Genomic DNA, 27,549 nt, shown 5'->3' with positions numbered 1-27,549 from the left:
CCAGCCTATTTGCCCATGTCACAGGTGGTCTTCCACTTATACCAACCTCTTTAATTGTGCTGTCATACGCTCATGGTAAACTCCCAGCCTTGCATTCTTTCCATGTGCCCAAACCACCTCAAAGTATTATGTTTCACCTTTTCTACCACTCCGCAATTCACTCCCTTTGCATTCCTTGCCATACATCTCTCATACACCCTTTCATTTCTTTTTCCATTTCATCTAGTCACACCACTTGCTCTTCTCAAATAGTTCATAGCCACAGCCTGGATTCTTAACCTTTGTGACTCATTCCATGACCATGTTTTGGCTGCATAGGTCAGGGTTGGGAGGATTATGCTGTCTCTTGATCCTCTTTTCACTTCCATACTTACACCTATGCCTCTGTGCTTTATTATTCCATTAAGAGACCCAATGACTCTTCTACCTGGTACTGCTCTCTCCCTTATCTCTCATTCCATGTCACCACACTTACCTAAGACAGCTCCTAGATACTCAAATTCTCTTACTTTTTCCAGTCTTTTTCCCCCATATCCAAAGCACAATTTAGTACACTCTTCATTCTTTCTCTATGGTTTTACAGAATCTATACTTTCCCTCCATTTCCTTTTAAACACCATTACTTTACTTTTACTCGAATTTCCCTTCAGTTGCCTATGCTCACACACAAGACAAGAAACACTTACAACCCTCTGCAACTCCTCTTCACTCTCAGCAAACAACAAAGAACCATCCCAAAACAGGCTTGCCATTAGCCACTATATCTCATCACCACACTTCATCTCAATCCTTTTCCATAGTTTTGCTTTCATCTCTTTTATCACTCCATCCATGTATATATTCTTAATTATTGTACTTAACCATTGTCTCCCGCGATAGTGCAAGGAAACAGACGAGGAATGGCCCAATTTACCCATTACACATGTATATACATAAACGCTCACACACGCACATTTACATACTTATACATACAAAGATATATACACATGCACATATCCATACTTGCTGCCTTCATCCCTTCCCATTGCCTCCCACCACATGAAATAACACACACACACACACACACGCACACACACACACACACACACACACACACACACACACACACACACACACACACACACACACACACCACCCCGCCACCACCACCATCACCCACCCACCGAAACCACAGCTCCCTTTCCACATTCAGTCCCCGCATACCTTCAATGGCTTTCCCCAGATGCTTCACATTCCCTGGTTCAAACCATTGACAGCACATCGACCCCGGGATACCACATCGTTCCAGTTCACTCTATTCCTTGCTCGCCTCTCACCCTCCTGAATGTTCAGGCCCCGATCACTCAAAATCTTTTTCACTCCATCCTTCCACTTCCAGTTTGGTCTCCTACTTCTTGTTCCCTTTCACCTCTGATGCATATATCCTCTTTGTCAGTCTTTCCTCACTCATTCTTTCCATGTGTCCAAACCACTTCAACACACCCTCATCTGGTCTCTCAACCACACTCTTTTTATTACCATACATCTCTCTTACCCTTTTATTACTTACTCAATCAAGCCACCTCACATCACATATTGTTCTCAAACATTTCATTACCAACACATCCACCCTCCTCCTCACAACCCTATCTAAAGCCCATGCCTCGCAACCATATAACATTGTTGGAACCTCTATTTCTTCAAACATACCCATTTTTTCTCTTTGAGATAATGTTCTCACCTTCCACACATTCTTCAATGCTTCCAGAATCTCTCTCTCTCTCTCTCTCTCTCTCTCTCTCTCTCTCTCTCTCTCTCTCTCTCTCTCTCTCTCTCTCTCTCTCTCTCTCTCTCTCTCCTTCCACTTCCATGGTTCCATTTGCTGCTAAGACCACTTCCAGATGTCTAAAACACTTCACTTCCTCCAGTTTTTCTCCATTCAAACTTACCTCCCAATTATCTTGTCAACCCTACTGAACCTAATAACCTTGCTCTTATTCACATTTACTCTCAACTTTCTTCTTTCACACACTACCAAACTCAGTCACCAATTTCTGCAGTTTCTCACCTGAATCAGCCACCAGCTCTGTATCATCAGCAAACAACAACTGACTTCCCAAGCCCTCTCATCCTGAACAGACTGCATACTTGCCCCCTCTCTCCAAAACTTGCATTCACCTCCCAAACCACCCCATCTATAAACAAATTAAACAACCATGGAGACATTGTGCAACTCTGCCGCAAACTGACATTCACTAAGAACCAATCACTTTTCTCTCTTCCTACTCATACACATGCCTTACAGCCTTGGTAAAAACTTTTCACTGCTTCTAACAACTTACCTCCCACACCATATACTCTTAAAACCTTCCACAAAGCATCTCTGTCAACCCTATCATATCCCTTCTCTAGATCCATAAATGCCACATCCAAAGCCATCTGTTTTTCTAAGTATTTCTCACATACATTTTTCAAAGCAAACACCTGATCCACACATCCTGTACCACTCATGAAACCACACTGCTCTTCCCCAAGCTGATGCTCTGTACATGCCTTTACCCATTCAATCAATACCCTGCCATATAATTTCCCAGGAATACTTAACAAACTTATATGCCTCTGTAATTTGAACACTTGCCTTTATCCCCTTTGCCTTTGTACAGTGGTGCTATGCATGCCTTCTGCCAATCCTCAGGAACTTTACCAACCAATCAACAACACAGTCACACCCTATTTTAATAAATTCCACTGCAATACCATCCAAACCTGCCACCTTGCTGGCTTTCATCTTTTGCAAAGCTTTCACTACCTCTTCTCAGTTTAGCAAACATTCTCCCTATCCCTCTCACTTCGCACACCACCCCGACCAAAACACCCTATATCTGCCACTCTATCATCAAACTCATTCAACAAACCTTCAAATACTCACTCCTCATTCTCACCTCACTACTCGTTATTACCTCCTCATTTGCCCCCTTCACGATGTTCCCATTTGTTCTTACATCCACCTTTTTCCATTTTGACCTCCATCCAGTATAGTTTCTTATTACCTCCTCATTTGCCCCTTTCACTGATGGTCCCATTTGTTCTTACATCCACCTTTTTCACCTCTGTCCAGTATAGTTTCTTATTATCCTGAAACTTTCCACTTAACTTCCTTCCAAAATCTTCATCTTATCTTTCTTTTCTTTCTTCTGTCAGCTTCTTAACATTCTGCTTACATGTTTTGTATTCTTTCCTTCTCCTTTGCTGAACTTCCACTGTTACATTCTTGTTAAGCAATCTACCATATGCCTTTTTCTTGCATATCATTTCTAGTCTCTGTCAACCATGCATTGCCCTTTTTATTCTTGTATCTCACTACATTGTTTCCAAGTACTGATTTTACAACTTTTGATTGTATTTCTCTAAACATTTTAAACATTTCATTCACACATGACTGCATTCCTACATTCACTGCACTTCCATCAACACTTTCAGTTATCTTCCTTTCTTACTCTTTCCTGCATTGTTTTGATTCATCATCTTGCTTGCCACCACTTTTACCTCTCCATTCTTCCGTACCCTATACCTCCACTTCTCCCTGATTCTCATCCTCACATGAACTGCTGTATGGCCAGAGTCTCCATAGAATCCTCTCATGACTCTTGCATCTAGCATGGCCTTTCTCAATTTTTCCTCCACTTCCACATAATCATTCAAAGCCTTTAGCTCTTCTCTTCCATCACTCCGCATCCATGTATACAAGTGGATCATCTTGTGCTGAAAAAGGTGTTTGTGAGGAATAAACCCTTCTCAGCACAGATATCCATGAGATAACTGCCATTCTCATTTACTCTATGGACTCCCTAGTTACCAACTATCTCTCCAATTTCATCACATCCCACTTTTGCATTCATATCACTCAATACAACAATGTTTCTCTCATTCTCAAAATCGTTTATACAGTCATTGAAATTTCTCCAGAAAAGCTTCATTTCATCCTTACCTCATACAGTCTTTAGATTCACAGGTGCATACACACATACCCATTCATAGTTCACAATCCCAGTCTCTCCTTTCACTAACACTATCCTTGATCCATTCCATCCATGCTCTGTAACTCCCTCCCCTCCTCTTAGTGTTAGCAGAATTGCACATCCTTCTTTTCCTCTTCCCCGATGATTTAAGTTATACTGAAGAATAAAAACCCAAATTGAGTATATACGCAAAATTATGTTGATAAACTTTGGGTAGTAGGATATGCAAGATTATGTTGATAAACTTTGGGTAGTAGGAAAAGAAGTCTGCCTTACGGAACATGGCTTCTCTCCTTTGTCAGTATGAAAGCTTTACCCAAGCAGTAACAGCATATTATAAGGTGTCATGAAATTGGAGGAAAGAATAGCAAGTGACTTCTTGTGTTCTGTGACAACATATGTGGTCATTGATTTTATTGTGGAAAAATGGAAGATATGAGTACAGTGCAGAAGGTAACAGGATGCAGGTAGGTATGTCACTGCTAATTTAAGAAACCTTTTTATGCTACTGGGTTGCAGCAAAACTAAATTCTGTGGTTTTAGAGAACATGAAGAAGGCATTAGCAAACTGTAGCGTACATGGATGAGGCTTTCTGAAGGCTTTACAAAAGCTTATTTCATCCTGTCATGGAATATGCAGGGCAAGCCTGGTGGTCCCCTGCCACCAAGGAAGACACTTATAAGCTGGAAAAGGTACCAAAATGGGTTATAAGATAGCTCTTGAGGTAAATAGCTTCTCTTAATGATTGATTAAGCTTGGGTTGGCAACATTAAAGGAAAAAGAAAGTTAGTGGAGACCTGAACAAAGTCTTAAAGTTACTGAATGGTTTTGAAAATATAGATTACACAGTTTTCTCACAGAGCATCAGGAAGGCTTCGTGGAAAAGCTATGTACTCCTTTAAATTTATCAAATCAAAACATGTAAGAAAAAACATGTTTTGTGATGTTAGTTCGAGTAATTCTTGGAATGTGATGTCAAAGTGAATGTTTTCAAGAATAATTATGACAGATGTGTGCTCATAAAGCTTTAAAAGACCTGTATGAGATCCCTATTCACTATCCATTTCCAAGGATAATGATTAACTATATCACTAGATCTAGATTACTTTTATAGAAACAAAAATCATACTTATGAATACTGAATAGTATTTCTGTGCACCAACACACTGTAGAAGCTGAAGCAAAAATTTGTTAAGAACTCCACATTTATTTGATATCATCTATAATCAAGAGTGTGTAGGGAAAATATGGAGAAAAATATTTGGATAAGTAGTTGCTTAATAGCCTTCCTTAAAAATCAATTACAGTGCATTAATTGATATATTTTGCCTTGATTAGGGAAGTTATACAAGAAGATGAATCTGGTCGGCTGGAGCCATCAGTGACGGAGATGATCCAGCGAGCAAAGCGACGGAGACTACTGGATCGTGAAGCCAGTGTGAGGCTAGGAATTATGCGTCATGTGTATGTTATCCTGGATCTGTCTCAAGCCATGTTGGAACAAGATTTAAAACCAACACGGCAAATCTGCACATTGAAGGTTTTGATAAGCTTAGTTTTGTATTAGATTATAGTGAGACATTGTTTTACTGGCTTACCAGATAGTTTTGTCCTTTCATTTACACAGTGTAGTGAAAGGAAAATAAATATAAATAAAATGTGGGAGTGAAAAGCTATGCAAATGAGTTATTTTGAGATAGAAAAGCAATATCACTTAATATCATATCATTCTGTAACAGATAACTTGTGAGCAATTAGAGATTATCCATGATCTTATGGGGTTTAGGAACTCTGAACATCTAGAGACTAGAGGGGATGGGAGCGGGGGCCAGAAATCCTCCCCTCCTTGTATTTTAACTTTCTAAAAGGGGAAACAGAAGAAGGAGTCACGAGGGGAGTGCTCATCCTCCTCGTAGGCTCAGATTGGGTTGTCTAAATGTGTGTGGATGTAAGCAAGATGTGAAAAAAGGAGAGATAGGTAGTATGTTTGAGGAAAGGAACCTGGATGTTTTGGCTCTGAGTGAAACGAAGCTCAAGGGTAAAGGGGAAGAGTGGTTTGGGAATGTCTTGGGAGTAAAGTCAGGGGTTAGTGAGAGGACAAGAGCAAGGGAAGGAGTATCAGTACTCCTGAAACAGGAGTTGTGGGAGTATGTGATAGAATGTAAGAAAGTAAATTCTCGATTAATATGGGTAAAACTGAAAGAGGATGGAGAGAGATGGGTGATTATTGGTGCATATGCACCTGGGCATGAGAAAAAATATCATGAGAGGCAAGTGTTTTGGGAGCAGCTGAATGAGTGTGTTAGTGGTTTTGATGCACAAGACCGGGTTATAGTGATGGGTGATTTGAATGCAAAGGTGAGTAATGTGGCAGTTGAGGGAATAATTGGTATACATGGGGTGTTCAGTGTTGTAAATGGAAATGCTGAAGAGCTTGTAGATTTATGTGCTGAAAAAGGAATGGTGATTGGGAATACCTGGTTTAAAAAGTGAGATATATAAATGGGGTGGGCCATGAAAGGTTCTGTGGGGCCTGGATGTGGAAGGGGAGCTGTGGTTTCGGTGCATTGTTGCATGACAGCTAGAGACTGAGTGTGAACGAATGGGGCCTTTGTTGTCTTTTCCTAGCGCTACCTCACACACATGAGGGGGAGGGGTGTTGTTATTCCATGTGTGGCGGGGTGGCGATGGGAATGAGTAGGGGCAGACAGTGTGAATTGTGTGCATGGGTATATATGTATGTGTCTGTGTGTGTATATGTGTGTGTACGTTGAGATGTATAGGTATGTATATGTGGTGTGTGTGGACGTGTATGTGTATACATGTGTGTGTGGGTGGGTTGGGCCATTCTTTCGTCTGTTTCCTTGCGCTGCCTCGCTGGTGCGGGGGACGGCGACGGGGCAAAGTGAATAAATAGATAAATATATATAGGGGAGAAAGAATACTTCCCACGTATTCCCTGCATGTCGTAGAAGGCGACTAAAAGGGAAGGGAGCGGGGGGCTGGAAATCCTCCCCTCTCATTTTTTTTTTAAATTTTCCAAAAGAAGGAACAGAGAAGGGGGCCATATGAGGATATTCCCTCAAAGGCCCAGTCCTCTGTTCTTAACGCTACCTCGCTAATGCGGGAAATGGCGAATAGTATGAAAAAAAAAAAAAAAAAAAAAAAAAAAAATATATAAGTATACGTATGTAAGTAGGAGAGATGGCCAGAGAGCGTTATTGGATTACGTGTTAATTGACAGGCGTGTGAAAGAGAGACTTTTGGATATTAATGTGCTGAGAGGTGCAACTGGAGGGATGTCTGATCATTATCTTGTGGAGGTGAAGGTGAAAATTTGTATGGGTTTTCAGAAAAGAAGAGAGAATGTTGGGGTGAAGAGGGTGGTGAGAGTAAGTGAGCTTGGGAAGGAGACTTGTGTGAGGAAGTACCAGGAGAGACTGAGTGCAGAATGGAAAAAGGTGAGAACAAAGGAGGTAAGGGGAGTGGGGGAGGAATGGGATGTATTTAGGGAAGCAGTGATGGATTGCGCAAAAGATGCTTTTGGCGTAAGAAGCGTGGGAGGCGTGTTGATTAGAAAGGGTAGTGAGTGGTGGGATGAAGAAGTAAGATTATTAGTGAAAGAAAAGAGAGAGGCATTTGGACGATTTTTGCAGGGAAAAAATGCAAATGAATGGGAGATGTATAAAAGAAAGAGACAGGAGGTCAAGAGAAAGGTGCAAGAGGTGAAAAGAGGGCAAATGAGAGTTGGGATGAGAGAGTATCATTAAATTTTAGGGAGAATAAAAAGATGTTCTGGAAGGAGGTTAATAAAGTGCGTAAGACAAGGGAGCAAATGGGAACTTCAGTGAAGGGCGCTCACTTCACAAGTAGTGGTGATGTGAGAAGGAGATGTAGTGAGTATTTTGAAGGTTTGCTGAATGTGTTTGATGATAGAGTGGCAGATATAGGGTGTTTTGGTCGAGGTGGTGTGCAAAGTGAGAGGGTTAGGGAAAATGATTTGGTAAACAGAGAGGAGGTAGTAAAAGCTTTGCGGAAGATGAAAGCCGGCAAGGCAGCAGGTTTGGATGGTATTGCAGTGGAATTTATTAAAAAAGGGGGTGACTGTATTGTTCACTGGTTGGCAAGGTTATTTAATGTATGTGTGATTCATGGTGAGGTGCCTGAGGATTGGCGGAATGCGTGCATAGTGCCATTGTACAAAGGCAAAGGGGATAAGAGTGAGTGCTCAAATTACAGAGGTATAAGTTTGTTGAGTATTCCTGGTAAATTATATGGGAGGGTATTGATTGAGAGGGTGAAGGCATGTACAGAGCATCAGATTGGGGAAGAGCAGTGTGGTTTCAGAAGTGGTAGAGGATGTGTGGATCAGGTGTTTGCTTTGAAGAATTTATGTGAAAAATAATTAGAAAAGCAAATGGATTTGTATGTACCATTTATGGATCTGGAGAAAGCATATGATAGAGTTGATAGAGATGCTCTGTGGAAGGTACTAAGAATATATGATGTGGGAGGCAAGTTGTTAGAAGCAGTGAAAAGTTTTTATCGAGGATGTAAGGCATGTGTACGTGTAGGAAGAGAGGAAAGTGATTGGTTCTTAGGGCAGGGGTGTGTGATGTCTCCATGGTTGTTTAATTTGTTTATGGATGGGGTTGTTAGGGAGGTGAATGCAAGAGTTTTGGAAAGAGGGGCAAGTATGCATTGTGTTGGGGATGAGAGAGCTTGGGAAGTGAGTCAGTTGTTGTTCGCTGATGATACAGCGCTGGTGGCTGATTCATGTGAGAAACTGCAGAAGCTGGTGACTGAGTTTGGTAAAGTGTGTGAAAGAAGAAAGTTAAGAGTAAATGTGAATAAGAGCAAGGTTATTAGGTATAGTAGGGTTGAGGGTCAAGTCAATTGGGAGGTAAGTTTGAATGGAGAAAAACTGGAGGAAGTAAAGTGTTTTAGATATCTGGGAGTGGATCTGGCAGTGGATGGAACCATGGAAGCAGAAGTGAATCACAGGGTGGGGGAGGGGGGTGAAAATCCTGGGAGCCATGAAGAATTTTTCTGGAAGTAGAGAACATTATCTCGGAAATATATATATTATTATTTCTATTATTTGGCCATTTTTGCTATCGGAGATAATGTTCTTGACTTCCACACATTCTTCAAGGCTCCCAGGATTTTCGCCCCCTCCCCCACCCTATGATTCACTTCCGATTCCATGGTTCCATCCGCTGCCAGATCCACTCCCAGATATCTAAAACACTTTACTTCCTCCACTTTTTCTCCATTCAAACTTACCTCCCAATTGACTTGACCCTCAACCCTACTGTACCTAATAACCTTGCTCTTATTCACATTTACTCTTAACTTTCTTCTTTCACACACTTTACCAAACTCAGTCACCAGCTTCTGCAGTTTCTCACATGAATCAGCCACCAGCGCTGTATCATCAGCGAACAATAACTGACTCACTTCCCAAGCTCTCTCATCCCCAACAGACTTCATACTTGCCCCTCTTTCCAAACCTCTTGCATTCACCTCCCTAACAACCCCATCCATAAACAAATTAAACATCCATGGAGACATCACACACCCCTGCCGCAAACCTACATTCACTGAGAACCAATCACTTTCCTCTCTTCCTACACGTACACATGCCTTACATCCTCGATAAAAACTTTTCACTGCTTCTAACAACTTGCCTCCCACACCATATATTCTTAGTACCTTCCACAGAGCATCTCTATCAACTCTATCATATGCCTTCTCTAGATCCATAAATGGTACATACAAATCCATTTGCTTTTCTAAGTATTTCTCACATACATTCTTCAAAGCAAACACCTGATCCACACATCCTATACCACTTGTGAAACCACACTGCTCCTCCCCAATCTGATGCTCTGTACATGCCCTCACCCTCTCAATCAATACCCTCCCATATAATTTACCAGGAATACTCAACAAACTTATACCTCTGTAATTTGAGCACTCACTCTTATCCCCTTTGCCTTTGTACTATGGCACTATGCACGCATTCCGCCAATCCTTAGGCACCTCACCATGAATCATACATACATTAAATAACCTTACCAACCAGTCAACAATGCAGTCACCCCCTTTTTTAATAAATTCCACTGCATTACCATCCAAACCTGCTGCCTTGCCGGCTTTCATCTTCCGCACATCTATGCACACCACCTCGACCCAAACACCCTATATCTGCCACTCTATCATCAAACACATTCAACAAACCTTCAAAATACTCACCTCATCTCCTTCTCACATCACCACTACTTGTTATCACCTCCCCATTAGCCCTCTTCACTGAAGTTCCCATTTGCTCCCTTGTCTTATATATTTTGAGTGATCGGGGCCTGAACATGCAAGAGGGTGAAAGGCAAGGAATAGAGTGAATTGGATCGATGTGGTATACCAGGGTTGACTAGCTGTCAATGGATTGAATCAGGGCACGTGAAGCGTCTGGGGTAAACCATGGAAAGTTCTGTGGGGCCTGGATGTGGAAAGGGAGATTTGGTTTCAGTGCATTATTACATGACAGCTAGAGACTGAGTGTGAACGAATGGGGCCTCTGTTGTCTTTTCCTAGCGTTACCTCGCACACATGAGGGGGAGAGGGGGATGTTATTCCATGTGTGGCGAGGTGGCGACGGGAATAAATAAAGGCAGACTATGAATTATTTACATGTGTATATATGTATATGTCTGTGTGTGTATATATATGTGTACATTGAGATGTATGGGTATGTATATTTACGTGTGTGGACGTGTATGTATACACATGTGTATGGGGGTGGGTTGGGCCATTTCTTTCATCTGTTTCCTTGCGCTACCTCGCAAACGCAGGAGAGAGCGACAAAGCAAAATAAAAATATATATATATATATATATATTATTGGCATGTACAGAGCATCAAATTGGGGAAGAGCAGTGTGGTTTCAGAAGTGGTAGAGGATGTGTGGATCAGGTGTTTGCTTTGAAGAATGTATGTGAGAAATACTTAGAAAAGCAAATGGATTTGTATGTACCATTTATGGATCTGGAGAAGGCATATGATAGAGTTGATAGAGATGCTCTGTGGAAGGTATTAAGAATATATGGTGTGGGAGGCAATTTGTTAGAAGCAGTGAAAAGTTTTTATCGAGGATGTAAGGCATGAGTACGTGTAGGAAGAGAGGAAAGTGATTGGTTCTCAGTGAATGTAGGTTTGCGGCAGGGGTGTGTGATGTCTCCATGGTTGTTTAATTTGTTTATGGATGGGGTTGTTAGGGAGGTAAATGCAAGAGTTTTGGAAAGAGGGGCAAGTATGAAGTCTGTTGGGGATGAGAGAGCTTGGGAAGTGAGTCAGTTGTTGTTCGCTGATGATACAGCGCTGGTGGCTGATTCATGTGAGAAACTGCAGAAGCTGGTGACTGAGTTTGGTAAAGTGTGTGAAAGAAGAAAGTTAAGAGTAAATGTGAATAAGAGCAAGGTTATTAGGTACAGTAGGGTTGAGGGTCAAGTCAGTTGGGAGGTAAGTTTGAATGGAGCAAAACTGGAGGAAGTAAAGTGCTTTAGATATCTGGGAGTGGACCTGGCAGCGGATGGAACCATGGAAGCGGAAGTGGATCATAGGGTGGGGGAGGGGGCGAAAATCCTGGGAGCCTTGAAGAATGTGTGGAAGTCGAGAACATTATCTCGGAAAGCAAAAATGGGTATGTTTGAAGGAATAGTGGTTCCAACAATGTTGTATGGTTGCGAGGCGTAGGCTATGGATAGAGTTGTGCGCAGGAGGATGGATGTGCTGGAAATGAGATGTTTGAGGACAATGTGTGGTGTGAGGTGGTTTGATCGAGTAAGTAACGTAAGGGTAAGAGAGATGTGTGGAAATAAAAAGAACGTGGTTGAGAGAGCAGAAGAGGGTGTTTTAAAATGGTTTGGGCACATGGAGAGAATGAGTGAGGAAAGATTGACCAAGAAGATATATGTGTCGGAGGTGGAGGGAACGAGGAGAAGTGGGAGACCAAATTGGAGGTGGAAAGATGGAGTGAAAAAGATTTTGTGTGATCGGGGCCTGAATATGCAGGAGGGTGAAAGGAGGGCAAGGAATAGAGTGAATTGGATCGATGTTGTATGCCGGGGTTGACGTGCTGTCAGTGGATTGAATCAGGGCATGTGTAGCGCCTGGGGTAAACCATGGAAAGCTGTGTAGGTATGTATATTTGCGTATGTGGACGTATGTATATACATGTGTAGGAGGGTGGGTTGGGCCATTTCTTTCGTCTGTTTCCTTGCGCTACCTCGCAAACGCGGGAGACAGCAACAAAGCAAAAAAAAATAAAAAATATTTTTTTATATATATATATATATATATATATATATATATATATATGTATATATGTATATATATTTATAAATATTATAAATAAATATTAAATAATATATATATATATATATATATATATATATATATATATATATATATATATATATATATATTTTTTTTTTTTTTTTTATACTTTGTCGCTGTCTCCCGCGTTTGCGAGGTAGCGCAAGGAAACAGACGAAAGAAATGGCCCAACCCCCCCCCCCATACACATGTACATACGCACGTCCACACACGCAAATATACATACCTACACAGCTTTCCATGGTTTACCCCAGACGCTTCACATGCCTTGATTCACTCCACTGACAGCACGTCAACCCCTGTATACCACATCGCTCCAATTCACTCTATTCCTTGCCCTCCTTTCACCCTCCTGCATGTTCAGGCCCCGATCACACAAAATCTTTTTCACTCCATCTTTCCACCTCCAATTTGGTCTCCCTCTTCTCCTCGTTCCCTCCACCTCCGACACATATATCCTCTTGGTCAATCTTTCCTCACTCATTCTCTCCATGTGCCCAAACCATTTCAAAACACCCTCTTCTGCTCTCTCTATATTTTGCTTTGTCGCTGTCTCCCGCGTTTGCGAGGTAGCGCAAGGAAACAGACGAAAGAAATGGCCCAAACCACCCCCATACACATGTATATACATACGTCCACACACGCGCATATACATACCTACACAGCTTTCCATGGTTTACCCCAGACGCTTCACATGCCCTGATTCAATCCACTGACAGCACGTCAACCCTGGTATACCACATCGATCCAATTCACTCTATTCCTTGCCCTCTTTTCACCCTCCTTCATGTTCAGGCCCCAATCACACAAAATCTTTTTCACTCCATCTTCCCACCTCCAATTTGGTCTCCCACTTCTCCTCGTTCCCTCCAACTCCGACACATATATCCTCTTGGTCAATCTTTCCTCACTCATTCTCTCCATGTGCCCAAACCATTTCAAAACATCCTCTTCTGCTCTCTCAACCATGCTCTTTTTATTTCCACACATCTCTCTTACCCTTACGTTACTTACTCAATCAAACCACCTCACACCACACATTGTCCTCAAACATCTCATTTCCAGCACATCCATCCTCCTGCGCACAACTCTATCCATAGCCCACGCCTCGCAACCATACAACATTGTTGGAACCACTATTCCTTCAAACATTCCCATTTTTGCTTTCCGAGATAATGTTCTCGACTTCCACACATTCTTCAAGGCTCTCAGGATTTTCGCCCCCTCCCCCACCCTATGTTCCACTTCCGCTTCCATGGTTCCATCCGCTGCCAGATCCACTCCCAGATATCTAAAACACTCTACTTCCTCCAGTTTTGCTCCATTCAAACTTACCTCCCAATTGACTTGACCCTCAACCATACTGTACCTAATAACCTTGCTCTTATTCACATTTACTCTTAACTTTCTTCTTTCACACACTTTACCAAATGCAGTCACCAGCTTCTGCAGTTTCTCACATGAATCAGCCACCAACGCTGTATCATCAGCGAACAACAACTGACTCACTTCCCAAGCTCTCCCATCCAGAACAGACTTCATACTTGCCCCTCTTTCCAAAACTCTTGCATTCACCTCCCTAACAACCCCACCCATAAACAAATTAAGCAACCATGGAGACATCACACACCCCTGCCGCAAACCTACATTCACTGAGAACCAATCACTTTCCTCTCTTCCTACATGTACTCATGCCTTACATCCTCTATATAAACTTTTCACTGCTTCTAATAACTTGCCTCCCACACCATATATTCTTAATACCTTCCACAGAGCATCTCTATCAACTCTATCATATGCCTTCTCCAGATCCATAAATGGTACATACAAATCCATTTGCTTTTCTAAGTATTTCTCACATACATTCTTCAAAGCAAACACCTGATCCACACATCCTCTACCACTTCTGAAACCACACTGCTCTTCCCCAGTCTGATGCTCTGTACATGCCTTCACCCTCTCAATCAATACCCTCCCATATAATTTACCAGGAATACTCAACAGACTTATACCTCTGTAATTTGAGCACTCACTCTTATCCCCTTTGCCTTTGTACAATGTCACTATGCATGCATTCCGCCAATCCTTAGGCACCTCACCATGAGTCATACATAAATTAAATAACCTTACCCACCAGTCAACATTACAGTCACCCCCTTTTGTAATATATTCCACTGCAATACCATCCAAACCTGCTGCCTTGCCCGCTTTCATCTTCCGCAAAGCTTTTACTACCTCTTCTCTGTTTACCAAATCATTTTCCCTAACCCTTTCACTTTGCACACCCCCTCGACCAAAACACCCTATATCTGCCACTCTATCATCAAACACGTTCAACAAACCTTCAAAATACTCACTCCATCTCCTTCTCACATCACCACTACTTGTTATCACCTCCCCATTTGCGCCCTTCACTGAAGTTCCCATTTGCTCCCATGTCTTACGCACTTTATTCACCTCCTTCCAGAACATCTTTTTATTCTCCTTAAAGTTTAATGATACTCTCTCACCCCAACTCTCATTTGCCCTCTTTTTCACCTCTTGCACCTTTCTCTTGACCTCCTGTCTCTTTCTTTTATACATCTCCCACTCAATTGCATTTTTTCCCTGCAAAAATCGTCCAAATAAATAAATAAATATATATATATATGTGTGTGTGTATGTGTATATGGGTGATTTGAGTCATTTCTCGTCTGTTTCTTCCGGCACCTCTCTGACTTGGGAGACGGTGATTAAGTATAACAAAAAAAAAAAAAAAATAGAAAATAGATTTTAAGTATTCAGCCTGCACTTTGATTGAAAAAATGGGTATCTTTTCTTTTTAGATTCTTGAGGACTTCATCAGAGAGTTTCATGATCAGAACCCCATTAGTCAGCTAGGGCTGATTACCACGCAGAACAAGGTAGCCAAGAGGTACAGTGAACTCAGCAATAATCCTCAGAGGCATCTGGATGTAAGTACCTTATATAGATTCATTACATGATTAAACTAAATACACTTTGTTTATTAAATAGGTCTTCATCTGTTGCCAATTTGAGTTTCTGAAATTCAAAGATTGCTCATCATATGATAAGTGTTCCTCAATTCTCATTTAACAGATAAAGCTACATGAGCATCTGTGAGACCCTTTTCTTGTTGGGGTTAAAACATACACCCCACCATGAGGATTTATCTCCCTGTGACCACCAATGAATATATATGTGAGGCCAACAGATGCTTTCTCACAGGACTCATTAACCGTACAGTGACCTGCTTAGGCCTGTAATGTCATGGCTTGGAGGCAGGGTGCTGTTTCACCGTCATTTATTTTCATTTACACTCTGGTATGTGCAGACCTGGTGACTTCTGCATAACATTGGCTTGTGGTCTTTATTCGTATTTCTGGCCTTCAGAGGTGTTGGATGGGTATTGCCTTGTATCTTTGGGATTTCCATGATGTGAAACATTGCTTTTTTCTCTCCTGATAACTAGCCCATTAATGGCAAAATTAGTTGAAAATTACATTGATGTATGACTAATTACATCAAAACTGTTTTTCCTCAATGAGTTGGTAGATTGGCATGCAAAAGTAAAGCAAAATGAAATAGAATGATATAGCTAAATTTTTGTTAGTAGGGTGCTGAATAAGTGGTTAGAGGGTGTATAAGACATCAAGCAGCCTGAAATAAGAGGGGAGGACATGGAAGTCTTGTTTCACTTTCTCTTACATAGGCATTGTGTTGTAGGTGAATAAATGAATTCGTTAACTAATATTACACTCTACACACTAAAACTGAATGTGAGGAGAGGTTGTGGTTAGCGTCATTCCTTTTCTCAAGCTAAGTGGGAAGGAGATAGAGGTCTTGCCTGTTTGCATAACTTTGCTTTTCTTTTCTACACGGGCACAACATTAGTTGTAAATACATGAATGCAAGTAGAAATATTGCACTGCATTTAGATACATTACACTATGCACAATAGATGATATACCTAATCATTGCAGTATGTCAGAGGTGTGTTTGTGGAAAATGTTTTACCATGGCATTATATTGGATATGTGTTCCTGGAAAACACCCTATCATTGCTTTACATTGGAGATGTGCCACCGGAAAAATTTGTCACCATATAATGGAATACGATTAACCAAAGGATTCGATGAGATATAGGAGTTTACTTTTCTTGGGAAATTGGGAAATTTCTCAACCTAATATTCTTGCAAAGATGTGAATCAAATGTCTAGAAACATGTTGTAAAGCTCATGTAAATGATTAGTATATTTATTACAGGAAATATAAGAGAGGATGAAGGCATGTACAGAGCATCAGATTGGGGAAGAGCAGTGTGGTTTCACAAGTGGTATAGGATGTGTGGATCAGGTGTTTGCTTTGAAGAATGTATGCGAGAAATACTTAGAAAAACATATGGGTTTGTATGTAGCATTTATGAATCTGGAGAAGGCATATGATAGAGTTGATAGGGATGTTCTGTGGAAGGTATTAATAGTATATGGTGTGGGAAGCAAGTTGTTAGAAGCAGTGAAAATTTTTATCGAGGATGTAAGGCATGTGTAGTAGGAAGAGAGGAAAGTGATTGGTTCCCAGTTAATGTCGGTTTGTGGCAGGGAAGCGTGATGTCTCCATGGTTGTTTGATTTGTTTATGGATGGGGTTGTTAGGGAGGTGAATGCAAGAGCTTTGGAGAGAGGGTAAGTATGCAGTCTTGTAGTTGAGAGGGCTTGGGAAGTGAGTCAGTTGTTGTTCGCTGATGATAAAGTGCTGGTGGCTGATTCAGGTGAGAAACTGCAGAAGCTGGTGACTGAGTTTGGTAAAGTGTGTAAAAGAAGAATGCTGAGAGTAAATGCGAATAAGAGCAAGGTTCTTAGGTACAGTAGGGTTGAGGGATGAAGTCAATTGGGAGGTAAGTTTGAATGGAGAAAAACTGGAGGAAGTGAAGTGTTTTAGATATCTGGGAGTGGAATTGGCAACGGATAGAACTATGGAAGTGTAAGTGAGTCACAGGGTGGGAAGGAGATGAAGGTTCTGGGAGTGTTGAAGAATGTGTGGAAGGCGAGAACATTATCTTGGAAAGTAAAAATGGCTATGTTTGAAGGAATAGTTGTTCTAACATTGTTATATGGTTGCGAGATGTGGGCTATAGATAGGTTGTGCGGAGGAGGGTGGATGTGTTGGAAATGAGATGTTTGAGGACAATATGTGGTGAGAGGTGGTTTGATCAAGTAAGTAATGAAAGGGTAAGAGAGATGTGTGATAATAAAAAGAGTGTGGTTGAGAGAGCAGAAGAGGGTGTATTGAAATGGTTTGGTCATGTGGAGAGAATGAGTGAGGAAAGATTGACAAAGAGGATATATGTGTCAGAGGTGGCGAGAACAAGGAGAAGTGGGAGACCAAATTGAAGGTGGGAGGATGGATTGAAAAAGATTTTGAGTGATCGGGGCCTGGACATGCAGAAGGGTGAAAGGCATGCAAGGAATAGAGTGAATTGGAACAGTGTGGTATACCAGGGTCAACATGCTCTCAGTGGATTGAACCAGGGCATATGAAGTGTCTGGGGTAAACCATGGAAAGTTTTGTGGGGCCTGGATGTGGAAGGGAGCTGTGGTTTCGGTGCATTATACATGACACCTAGAGATTAAGTGTGAATGAATGTGGCCTTTGCTTTGTTGTCTTTTCCTAGTGCTACCTCATGTGCATGCGGGGGGAGGGGGGTATCATTTCATGTGTGGCGGGGTGGCGACAGGAATGAATAAAGGCAGCAAGTTTGAATTATATACATGTGTATATCAGTATATACCTGTGTATGTATATATATGTATACGTCAAAATGTATAGGTATATATATATATATATATATATATATATATATATATATATATATATATATATATATATATATATTTTTTTTTTTTTTTTTTTTATACTTTGTCGCTGTCTCCCGCGTTTGCGAGGTAGCGCAAGGAAACAGACGAAAGAAATGGCCCCACCCCCCCCCCCATACACATGTATATACATACGTCCACACACGCAAATATACATACCTACACAGCTTTCCATGGTTTACCCCAGACGCTTCACATGCCTTGATTCACTCCACTGACAGCACGTCAACCCCTGTATACCACATCGCTCCAATTCACTCTATTCCTTGCCCTCCTTTCACCCTCCTGCATGTTCAGGCCCCGATCACACAAAATCTTTTTCACTCCATCTTTCCACCTCCAATTTGGTCTCCCTCTTCTCCTCGTTCCCTCCACCTCCGACACATATATCCTCTTGGTCAATCTTTCCTCACTCATTCTCTCCATGTGCCCAAACCATTTCAAAACACCCTCTTCTGCTCTCTCTATATTTTGCTTTGTCGCTGTCTCCCGCGTTTGCGAGGTAGCGCAAGGAAACAGACGAAAGAAATGGCCCAAACCACCCCCATACACATGTATATACATACGTCCACACACGCGCATATACATACCTACACAGCTTTCCATGGTTTACCCCAGACGCTTCACATGCCCTGATTCAATCCACTGACAGCACGTCAACCCTGGTATACCACATCGATCCAATTCACTCTATTCCTTGCCCTCTTTTCACCCTCCTTCATGTTCAGGCCCCAATCACACAAAATCTTTTTCACTCCATCTTCCCACCTCCAATTTGGTCTCCCACTTCTCCTCGTTCCCTCCAACTCCGACACATATATCCTCTTGGTCAATCTTTCCTCACTCATTCTCTCCATGTGCCCAAACCATTTCAAAACATCCTCTTCTGCTCTCTCAACCATGCTCTTTTTATTTCCACACATCTCTCTTACCCTTACGTTACTTACTCAATCAAACCACCTCACACCACACATTGTCCTCAAACATCTCATTTCCAGCACATCCATCCTCCTGCGCACAACTCTATCCATAGCCCACGCCTCGCAACCATACAACATTGTTGGAACCACTATTCCTTCAAACATTCCCATTTTTGCTTTCCGAGATAATGTTCTCGACTTCCACACATTCTTCAAGGCTCTCAGGATTTTCGCCCCCTCCCCCACCCTATGTTCCACTTCCGCTTCCATGGTTCCATCCGCTGCCAGATCCACTCCCAGATATCTAAAACACTCTACTTCCTCCAGTTTTGCTCCATTCAAACTTACCTCCCAATTGACTTGACCCTCAACCATACTGTACCTAATAACCTTGCTCTTATTCACATTTACTCTTAACTTTCTTCTTTCACACACTTTACCAAATGCAGTCACCAGCTTCTGCAGTTTCTCACATGAATCAGCCACCAACGCTGTATCATCAGCGAACAACAACTGACTCACTTCCCAAGCTCTCCCATCCAGAACAGACTTCATACTTGCCCCTCTTTCCAAAACTCTTGCATTCACCTCCCTAACAACCCCACCCATAAACAAATTAAGCAACCATGGAGACATCACACACCCCTGCCGCAAACCTACATTCACTGAGAACCAATCACTTTCCTCTCTTCCTACATGTACTCATGCCTTACATCCTCTATATAAACTTTTCACTGCTTCTAATAACTTGCCTCCCACACCATATATTCTTAATACCTTCCACAGAGCATCTCTATCAACTCTATCATATGCCTTCTCCAGATCCATAAATGGTACATACAAATCCATTTGCTTTTCTAAGTATTTCTCACATACATTCTTCAAAGCAAACACCTGATCCACACATCCTCTACCACTTCTGAAACCACACTGCTCTTCCCCAGTCTGATGCTCTGTACATGCCTTCACCCTCTCAATCAATACCCTCCCATATAATTTACCAGGAATACTCAACAGACTTATACCTCTGTAATTTGAGCACTCACTCTTATCCCCTTTGCCTTTGTACAATGTCACTATGCATGCATTCCGCCAATCCTTAGGCACCTCACCATGAGTCATACATAAATTAAATAACCTTACCCACCAGTCAACATTACAGTCACCCCCTTTTGTAATATATTCCACTGCAATACCATCCAAACCTGCTGCCTTGCCCGCTTTCATCTTCCGCAAAGCTTTTACTACCTCTTCTCTGTTTACCAAATCATTTTCCCTAACCCTTTCACTTTGCACACCCCCTCGACCAAAACACCCTATATCTGCCACTCTATCATCAAACACGTTCAACAAACCTTCAAAATACTCACTCCATCTCCTTCTCACATCACCACTACTTGTTATCACCTCCCCATTTGCGCCCTTCACTGAAGTTCCCATTTGCTCCCATGTCTTACGCACTTTATTCACCTCCTTCCAGAACATCTTTTTATTCTCCTTAAAGTTTAATGATACTCTCTCACCCCAACTCTCATTTGCCCTCTTTTTCACCTCTTGCACCTTTCTCTTGACCTCCTGTCTCTTTCTTTTATACATCTCCCACTCAATTGCATTTTTTCCCTGCAAAAATCGTCCAAATAAATAAATAAATATATATATATATGTGTGTGTGTATGTGTATATGGGTGATTTGAGTCATTTCTCGTCTGTTTCTTCCGGCACCTCTCTGACTTGGGAGACGGTGATTAAGTATAACAAAAAAAAAAAAAAATAGAAAATAGATTTTAAGTATTCAGCCTGCACTTTGATTGAAAAAATGGGTATCTTTTCTTTTTAGATTCTTGAGGACTTCATCAGAGAGTTTCATGATCAGAACCCCATTAGTCAGCTAGGGCTGATTACCACGCAGAACAAGGTAGCCAAGAGGTACAGTGAACTCAGCAATAATCCTCAGAGGCATCTGGATGTAAGTACCTTATATAGATTCATTACATGATTAAACTAAATACACTTTGTTTATTAAATAGGTCTTCATCTGTTGCCAATTTGAGTTTCTGAAATTCAAAGATTGCTCATCATATGATAAGTGTTCCTCAATTCTCATTTAACAGATAAAGCTACATGAGCATCTGTGAGACCCTTTTCTTGTTGGGGTTAAAACATACACCCCACCATGAGGATTTATCTCCCTGTGACCACCAATGAATATATATGTGAGGCCAACAGATGCTTTCTCACAGGACTCATTAACCGTACAGTGACCTGCTTAGGCCTGTAATGTCATGGCTTGGAGGCAGGGTGCTGTTTCACCGTCATTTATTTTCATTTACACTCTGGTATGTGCAGACCTGGTGACTTCTGCATAACATTGGCTTGTGGTCTTTATTCGTATTTCTGGCCTTCAGAGGTGTTGGATGGGTATTGCCTTGTATCTTTGGGATTTCCATGATGTGAAACATTGCTTTTTTCTCTCCTGATAACTAGCCCATTAATGGCAAAATTAGTTGAAAATTACATTGATGTATGACTAATTACATCAAAACTGTTTTTCCTCAATGAGTTGGTAGATTGGCATGCAAAAGTAAAGCAAAATGAAATAGAATGATATAGCTAAATTTTTGTTAGTAGGGTGCTGAATAAGTGGTTAGAGGGTGTATAAGACATCAAGCAGCCTGAAATAAGAGGGGAGGACATGGAAGTCTTGTTTCACTTTCTCTTACATAGGCATTGTGTTGTAGGTGAATAAATGAATTCGTTAACTAATATTACACTCTACACACTAAAACTGAATGTGAGGAGAGGTTGTGGTTAGCGTCATTCCTTTTCTCAAGCTAAGTGGGAAGGAGATAGAGGTCTTGCCTGTTTGCATAACTTTGCTTTTCTTTTCTACACGGGCACAACATTAGTTGTAAATACATGAATGCAAGTAGAAATATTGCACTGCATTTAGATACATTACACTATGCACAATAGATGATATACCTAATCATTGCAGTATGTCAGAGGTGTGTTTGTGGAAAATGTTTTACCATGGCATTATATTGGATATGTGTTCCTGGAAAACACCCTATCATTGCTTTACATTGGAGATGTGCCACCGGAAAAATTTGTCACCATATAATGGAATACGATTAACCAAAGGATTCGATGAGATATAGGAGTTTACTTTTCTTGGGAAATTGGGAAATTTCTCAACCTAATATTCTTGCAAAGATGTGAATCAAATGTCTAGAAACATGTTGTAAAGCTCATGTAAATGATTAGTATATTTATTACAGGAAATATAAGAGAGGATGAAGGCATGTACAGAGCATCAGATTGGGGAAGAGCAGTGTGGTTTCACAAGTGGTATAGGATGTGTGGATCAGGTGTTTGCTTTGAAGAATGTATGCGAGAAATACTTAGAAAAACATATGGGTTTGTATGTAGCATTTATGAATCTGGAGAAGGCATATGATAGAGTTGATAGGGATGTTCTGTGGAAGGTATTAATAGTATATGGTGTGGGAAGCAAGTTGTTAGAAGCAGTGAAAATTTTTATCGAGGATGTAAGGCATGTGTGTAGGAAGAGAGGAGTAGGAAGAGAGGAAAGTGATTGGTTCCCAGTTAATGTCGGTTTGTGGCAGGGAAGCGTGATGTCTCCATGGTTGTTTGATTTGTTTATGGATGGGGTTGTTAGGGAGGTGAATGCAAGAGCTTTGGAGAGAGGGTAAGTATGCAGTCTTGTAGTTGAGAGGGCTTGGGAAGTGAGTCAGTTGTTGTTCGCTGATGATAAAGTGCTGGTGGCTGATTCAGGTGAGAAACTGCAGAAGCTGGTGACTGAGTTTGGTAAAGTGTGTAAAAGAAGAATGCTGAGAGTAAATGCGAATAAGAGCAAGGTTCTTAGGTACAGTAGGGTTGAGGGATGAAGTCAATTGGGAGGTAAGTTTGAATGGAGAAAAACTGGAGGAAGTGAAGTGTTTTAGATATCTGGGAGTGGAATTGGCAACGGATAGAACTATGGAAGTGTAAGTGAGTCACAGGGTGGGAAGGAGATGAAGGTTCTGGGAGTGTTGAAGAATGTGTGGAAGGCGAGAACATTATCTTGGAAAGTAAAAATGGCTATGTTTGAAGGAATAGTTGTTCTAACATTGTTATATGGTTGCGAGATGTGGGCTATAGATAGGTTGTGCGGAGGAGGGTGGATGTGTTGGAAATGAGATGTTTGAGGACAATATGTGGTGAGAGGTGGTTTGATCAAGTAAGTAATGAAAGGGTAAGAGAGATGTGTGATAATAAAAAGAGTGTGGTTGAGAGAGCAGAAGAGGGTGTATTGAAATGGTTTGGTCATGTGGAGAGAATGAGTGAGGAAAGATTGACAAAGAGGATATATGTGTCAGAGGTGGCGAGAACAAGGAGAAGTGGGAGACCAAATTGAAGGTGGGAGGATGGATTGAAAAAGATTTTGAGTGATCGGGGCCTGGACATGCAGAAGGGTGAAAGGCATGCAAGGAATAGAGTGAATTGGAACAGTGTGGTATACCAGGGTCAACATGCTCTCAGTGGATTGAACCAGGGCATATGAAGTGTCTGGGGTAAACCATGGAAAGTTTTGTGGGGCCTGGATGTGGAAGGGAGCTGTGGTTTCGGTGCATTATACATGACACCTAGAGATTAAGTGTGAATGAATGTGGCCTTTGCTTTGTTGTCTTTTCCTAGTGCTACCTCATGTGCATGCGGGGGGAGGGGGGTATCATTTCATGTGTGGCGGGGTGGCGACAGGAATGAATAAAGGCAGCAAGTTTGAATTATATACATGTGTATATCAGTATATACCTGTGTATGTATATATATGTATACGTCAAAATGTATAGGTATATATATATATATATATATATATATATATATATATATATATATATATATATATATATATATATTTTTTTTTTTTTTTTTTTTTATACTTTGTCGCTGTCTCCCGCGTTTGCGAGGTAGCGCAAGGAAACAGACGAAAGAAATGGCCCAACCCCCCCCCCATACACATGTATATACATACGTCCACACACGCAAATATACATACCTACACAGCTTTCCATGGTTTACCCCAGACGCTTCACATGCCTTCACATACCAACCAGTCAACAATACAGTCACCCCCTTTTTTAATAAATTCCACTGCAATACCATCCAAACCTGCTGCCTTGCCGGCTTTCATCTTCCGCAAAGCTTTTACTACCTCTTATCTGTTTACCAAATCATTTTCCCTAACCCTCGCACTTTGCACACCATCTCGACCAAAACACCCTATATCTGCCACTCTATCATCAAACACATTCAACAAACCTTCAAAATACTCATTGCATCTCCTTCTCACATCACCACTACTTGTTATCACCTCCCCATTTGCGCCCTTCACTGAAGTTCCCATATATATATATATATATATATATATATATATATATATATATATATATATGGTGTGGGAGGAAAGTTGTTAGAAGCAGTGAAAAGTTTTTATCGAGGATGTAAGGCATGTGTACGTGTAGGAAGAGAGGAAAGTGATTGGTTCTCAGTGAATGTAGGTTTGCAGCAGAGGTGTGTGATGTCTCCATGGTTGTTTAATTTGTTTATGGATGGGGTTGTTAGGGAGGTGAATGCAAGAGTTTTGGAAAGAGGGGCAAGTATGAAGTCTGTTGGGGATGAGAGAGCTTGGGAAGTGAGTCAGTTGTTGTTCGCTGATGATACAGCGCTGGTGGCTGATTCATGTGAGAAACTGCAGAAGCTGGTGACTGAGTTTGGTAAAGTGTGTGAAAGAAGAAAGTTAAGAGTAAATGTGAATAAGAGCAAGGTTATTAGGTACAGTAGGGTTGAGGGTCAAGTCAATTGGGAGGTGAGTTTGAATGGAGAAAAAGTGGAGGAAGTAAAGTGTTTTAGATATCTGGGAGTGGATCTGGCAGCGGATGGAACCATGGAAGCGGAAGTGGATCATAGGGTGGGGGAGGGGGCAAAAATTCTGGGGGCCTTGAAGAATGTGTGGAAGTCGAGAACGTTATCTCGGAAAGCAAAAATGGGTATGTTTGAAGGAATAGTGGTTCCAACAATGTTGTATGGTTGCGAGGCGTGGACTATGGATAGAGTTGTGCGTAGGAGGATGGATGTGCTGGAAATGAGATGTTTGAGGACAATGTGTGGTGTGAGGTGGTTTGATCGAGTAAGTAACGTAAGGGTAAGAGAGATGTGTGGAAATAAAAAGAGCGTGGTTGAGAGAGCAGAAGAGGGTGTTTTGAAATGGTTTGGTCACATGGAGAGAATGAGTGAGGAAAGATTGACCAAGAGGATATATGTGTCGGAGGTGGAGGGAACGAGGAGAAGAGGGAGACCAAATTGGAGGTGGAAAGATGGAGTGAAAAAGATTTTGTGTGATCGGGGCCTGAACATGCAGGAGGGTGAAAGGAGGGCAAGGAATAGAGTGAATTGGAGCGATGTAGTATACCGGGGTTGACGTGCTGTCAGTGGATTAAATCAAGGCATGTGTATGGGGGTGGGTTGGGCCATTTCTTTCGTCTGTCTCCTTGCGCTACCTCGCAAACGCGGGAGACAGCGGCAAAGCAAAAAAAATATATATATATATATATATATATATATATATATATATATATATATATATATATATATATATTTTTTTTTTTTTTTTTTTTTTTATACTTTGTCGCTGTCTCCCGCGTTTGCGAGGTAGCGCAAGGAAACAGACGAAAGAAATGGCCCAACCCCCCCCATACACATGTACATACACACGTCCACTCACGCAAATATACATACCTACACAGCTTTCCTTGGTTTACCCCGGACGCTTCACATGCCTTGATTCAATCCACTGACAGCACGTCAACCCCTGTATACCACATCGCTCCAATTCACTCTATTCCTTGCCCTCCTTTCACCCTCCTGCATGTTCAGGCCCCGATCACACAAAATCCTTTTCACTCCATCTTTCCACCTCCAATTTGGTCTCCCTCTTCTCCTCGTTCCCTCCACCTCCGACACATATATCCTCTTGGTCAATCTTTCCTCACTCATTCTCTCCATGTGCCCAAACCATTTCAAAACACCCTCTTCTGCTCTCTCAACCACGCTCTTTTTATTTCCACACATCTCTCTTACCCTCACGTTACTTACTCGATCAAACCACCTCACACCACACATTGTCCTCAAACATCTCATTTCCAGCACATCCATCCTCCTGCGCACAACTCTATCCATAGCCCACGCCTCGCAACCATACAACATTGTTGGAACTACTATTCCTTCAAACATACCCATTTTTGCTTTCCGGGATAATGTTCTCGACTTCCACACATTTTTCAAGGCTCCCAAAATTTTCGCCCCCTCCCCCACCCTATGATCCACTTCTGCTTCCATGGTTCCATCCGCTGACAGATCCACTCCCAGATATCTAAAACACTTCACTTCCTCCAGTTTTTCTCCATTCAAACTCACCTCCCAATTGACTTGACCCTCAACCCTACTGTACCTAATAACCTTGCTCTTATTCACATTTACTCTTAACTTTCTTCTTCCACACACTTTACCAAACTCCGTCACCAGCTTCTGCAGTTTCTCACATATATATATATATATATATATATATAGTGGTTTTGATGCACGAGACCGGGTTATAGTGATGGGTGATTTGAATGCAAAGGTGAGTAATATGGCAGTTGAGGGAATAATTGGTATACATGGGGTGTTCAGTGTTGTAAATGGAAATGGTGAAGAGCTTGTAGATTTATGTGCTGAAAAAGGACTGGTGATTGGGAATACCTGGTTTAAAAAGCGAGATATACATAAGTATACGTATTGGATTAAGTGTTAATTGACAGGCGCGTGAAAGAGAGACTTTTGGATGTTAATGTGCTGAGAGGTGCAACTGGAGGGATGTCTGATCATTATCTTGTGGAGGCTAAGGTGAAGGTTTGTATGGGTTTTCAGAAAAGAAGAGTGAATGTTGGGGTGAAGAGGGTGGTGAGAGTAAGTGAGCTTGGGAAGGAGACTTGTGTGAGGAAGTACCAGGAGAGACTGAGTACAGAATGGAAAAAGGTGAGAACAATGGAAGTAAGGGGAGTGGGGAAGGAATGGGATGTTTTTAGGGAATCAGTGATGGATTGCGCAAAAGATGCTTGTGGCATGTGAAGAGTGGGAGGTGGGTTGATTAGAAAGGGTAGTGAGTGGTGGGATGAAGAAGTAAGATTATTAGTGAAAGAGAAGAGAGAGGCATTTGGACGATTTTTGCAGGGAAAAAATGCAGTTGAGTGGGAGATGTATAAAATAAAGAGACAGGAGGTCAAGAGAAAGGTGCAAGAGGTGAAAAAGAGGGCAAAT

General features: G+C 41.5%; 1 protein-coding gene across 1 annotated transcript in view; it reads left to right on the top strand.

Moving 5' to 3' along the window:
* Ssl1 (general transcription factor IIH subunit 2 Ssl1) overlaps nt 1-27,549 on the top strand; it is an 81,238-nt gene that overhangs the window by 3,568 nt on the left and 50,121 nt on the right. Inside the window, exons 2-3 of the mRNA XM_071673416.1 lie at nt 5,338-5,539; nt 15,222-15,350. Of these exons, the coding sequence (XP_071529517.1) occupies nt 5,338-5,539; nt 15,222-15,350 (331 nt within the window). The remainder of the gene's footprint in view (nt 1-5,337; nt 5,540-15,221; nt 15,351-27,549) is intronic.

The sequence above is a fragment of the Panulirus ornatus genome, chromosome 19 (genome assembly GCF_036320965.1).
Source record: "Panulirus ornatus isolate Po-2019 chromosome 19, ASM3632096v1, whole genome shotgun sequence".
NCBI lineage: Eukaryota > Metazoa > Arthropoda > Malacostraca > Decapoda > Palinuridae > Panulirus > Panulirus ornatus.
This window is presented reverse-complemented; position numbering and strand designations above follow the sequence as displayed.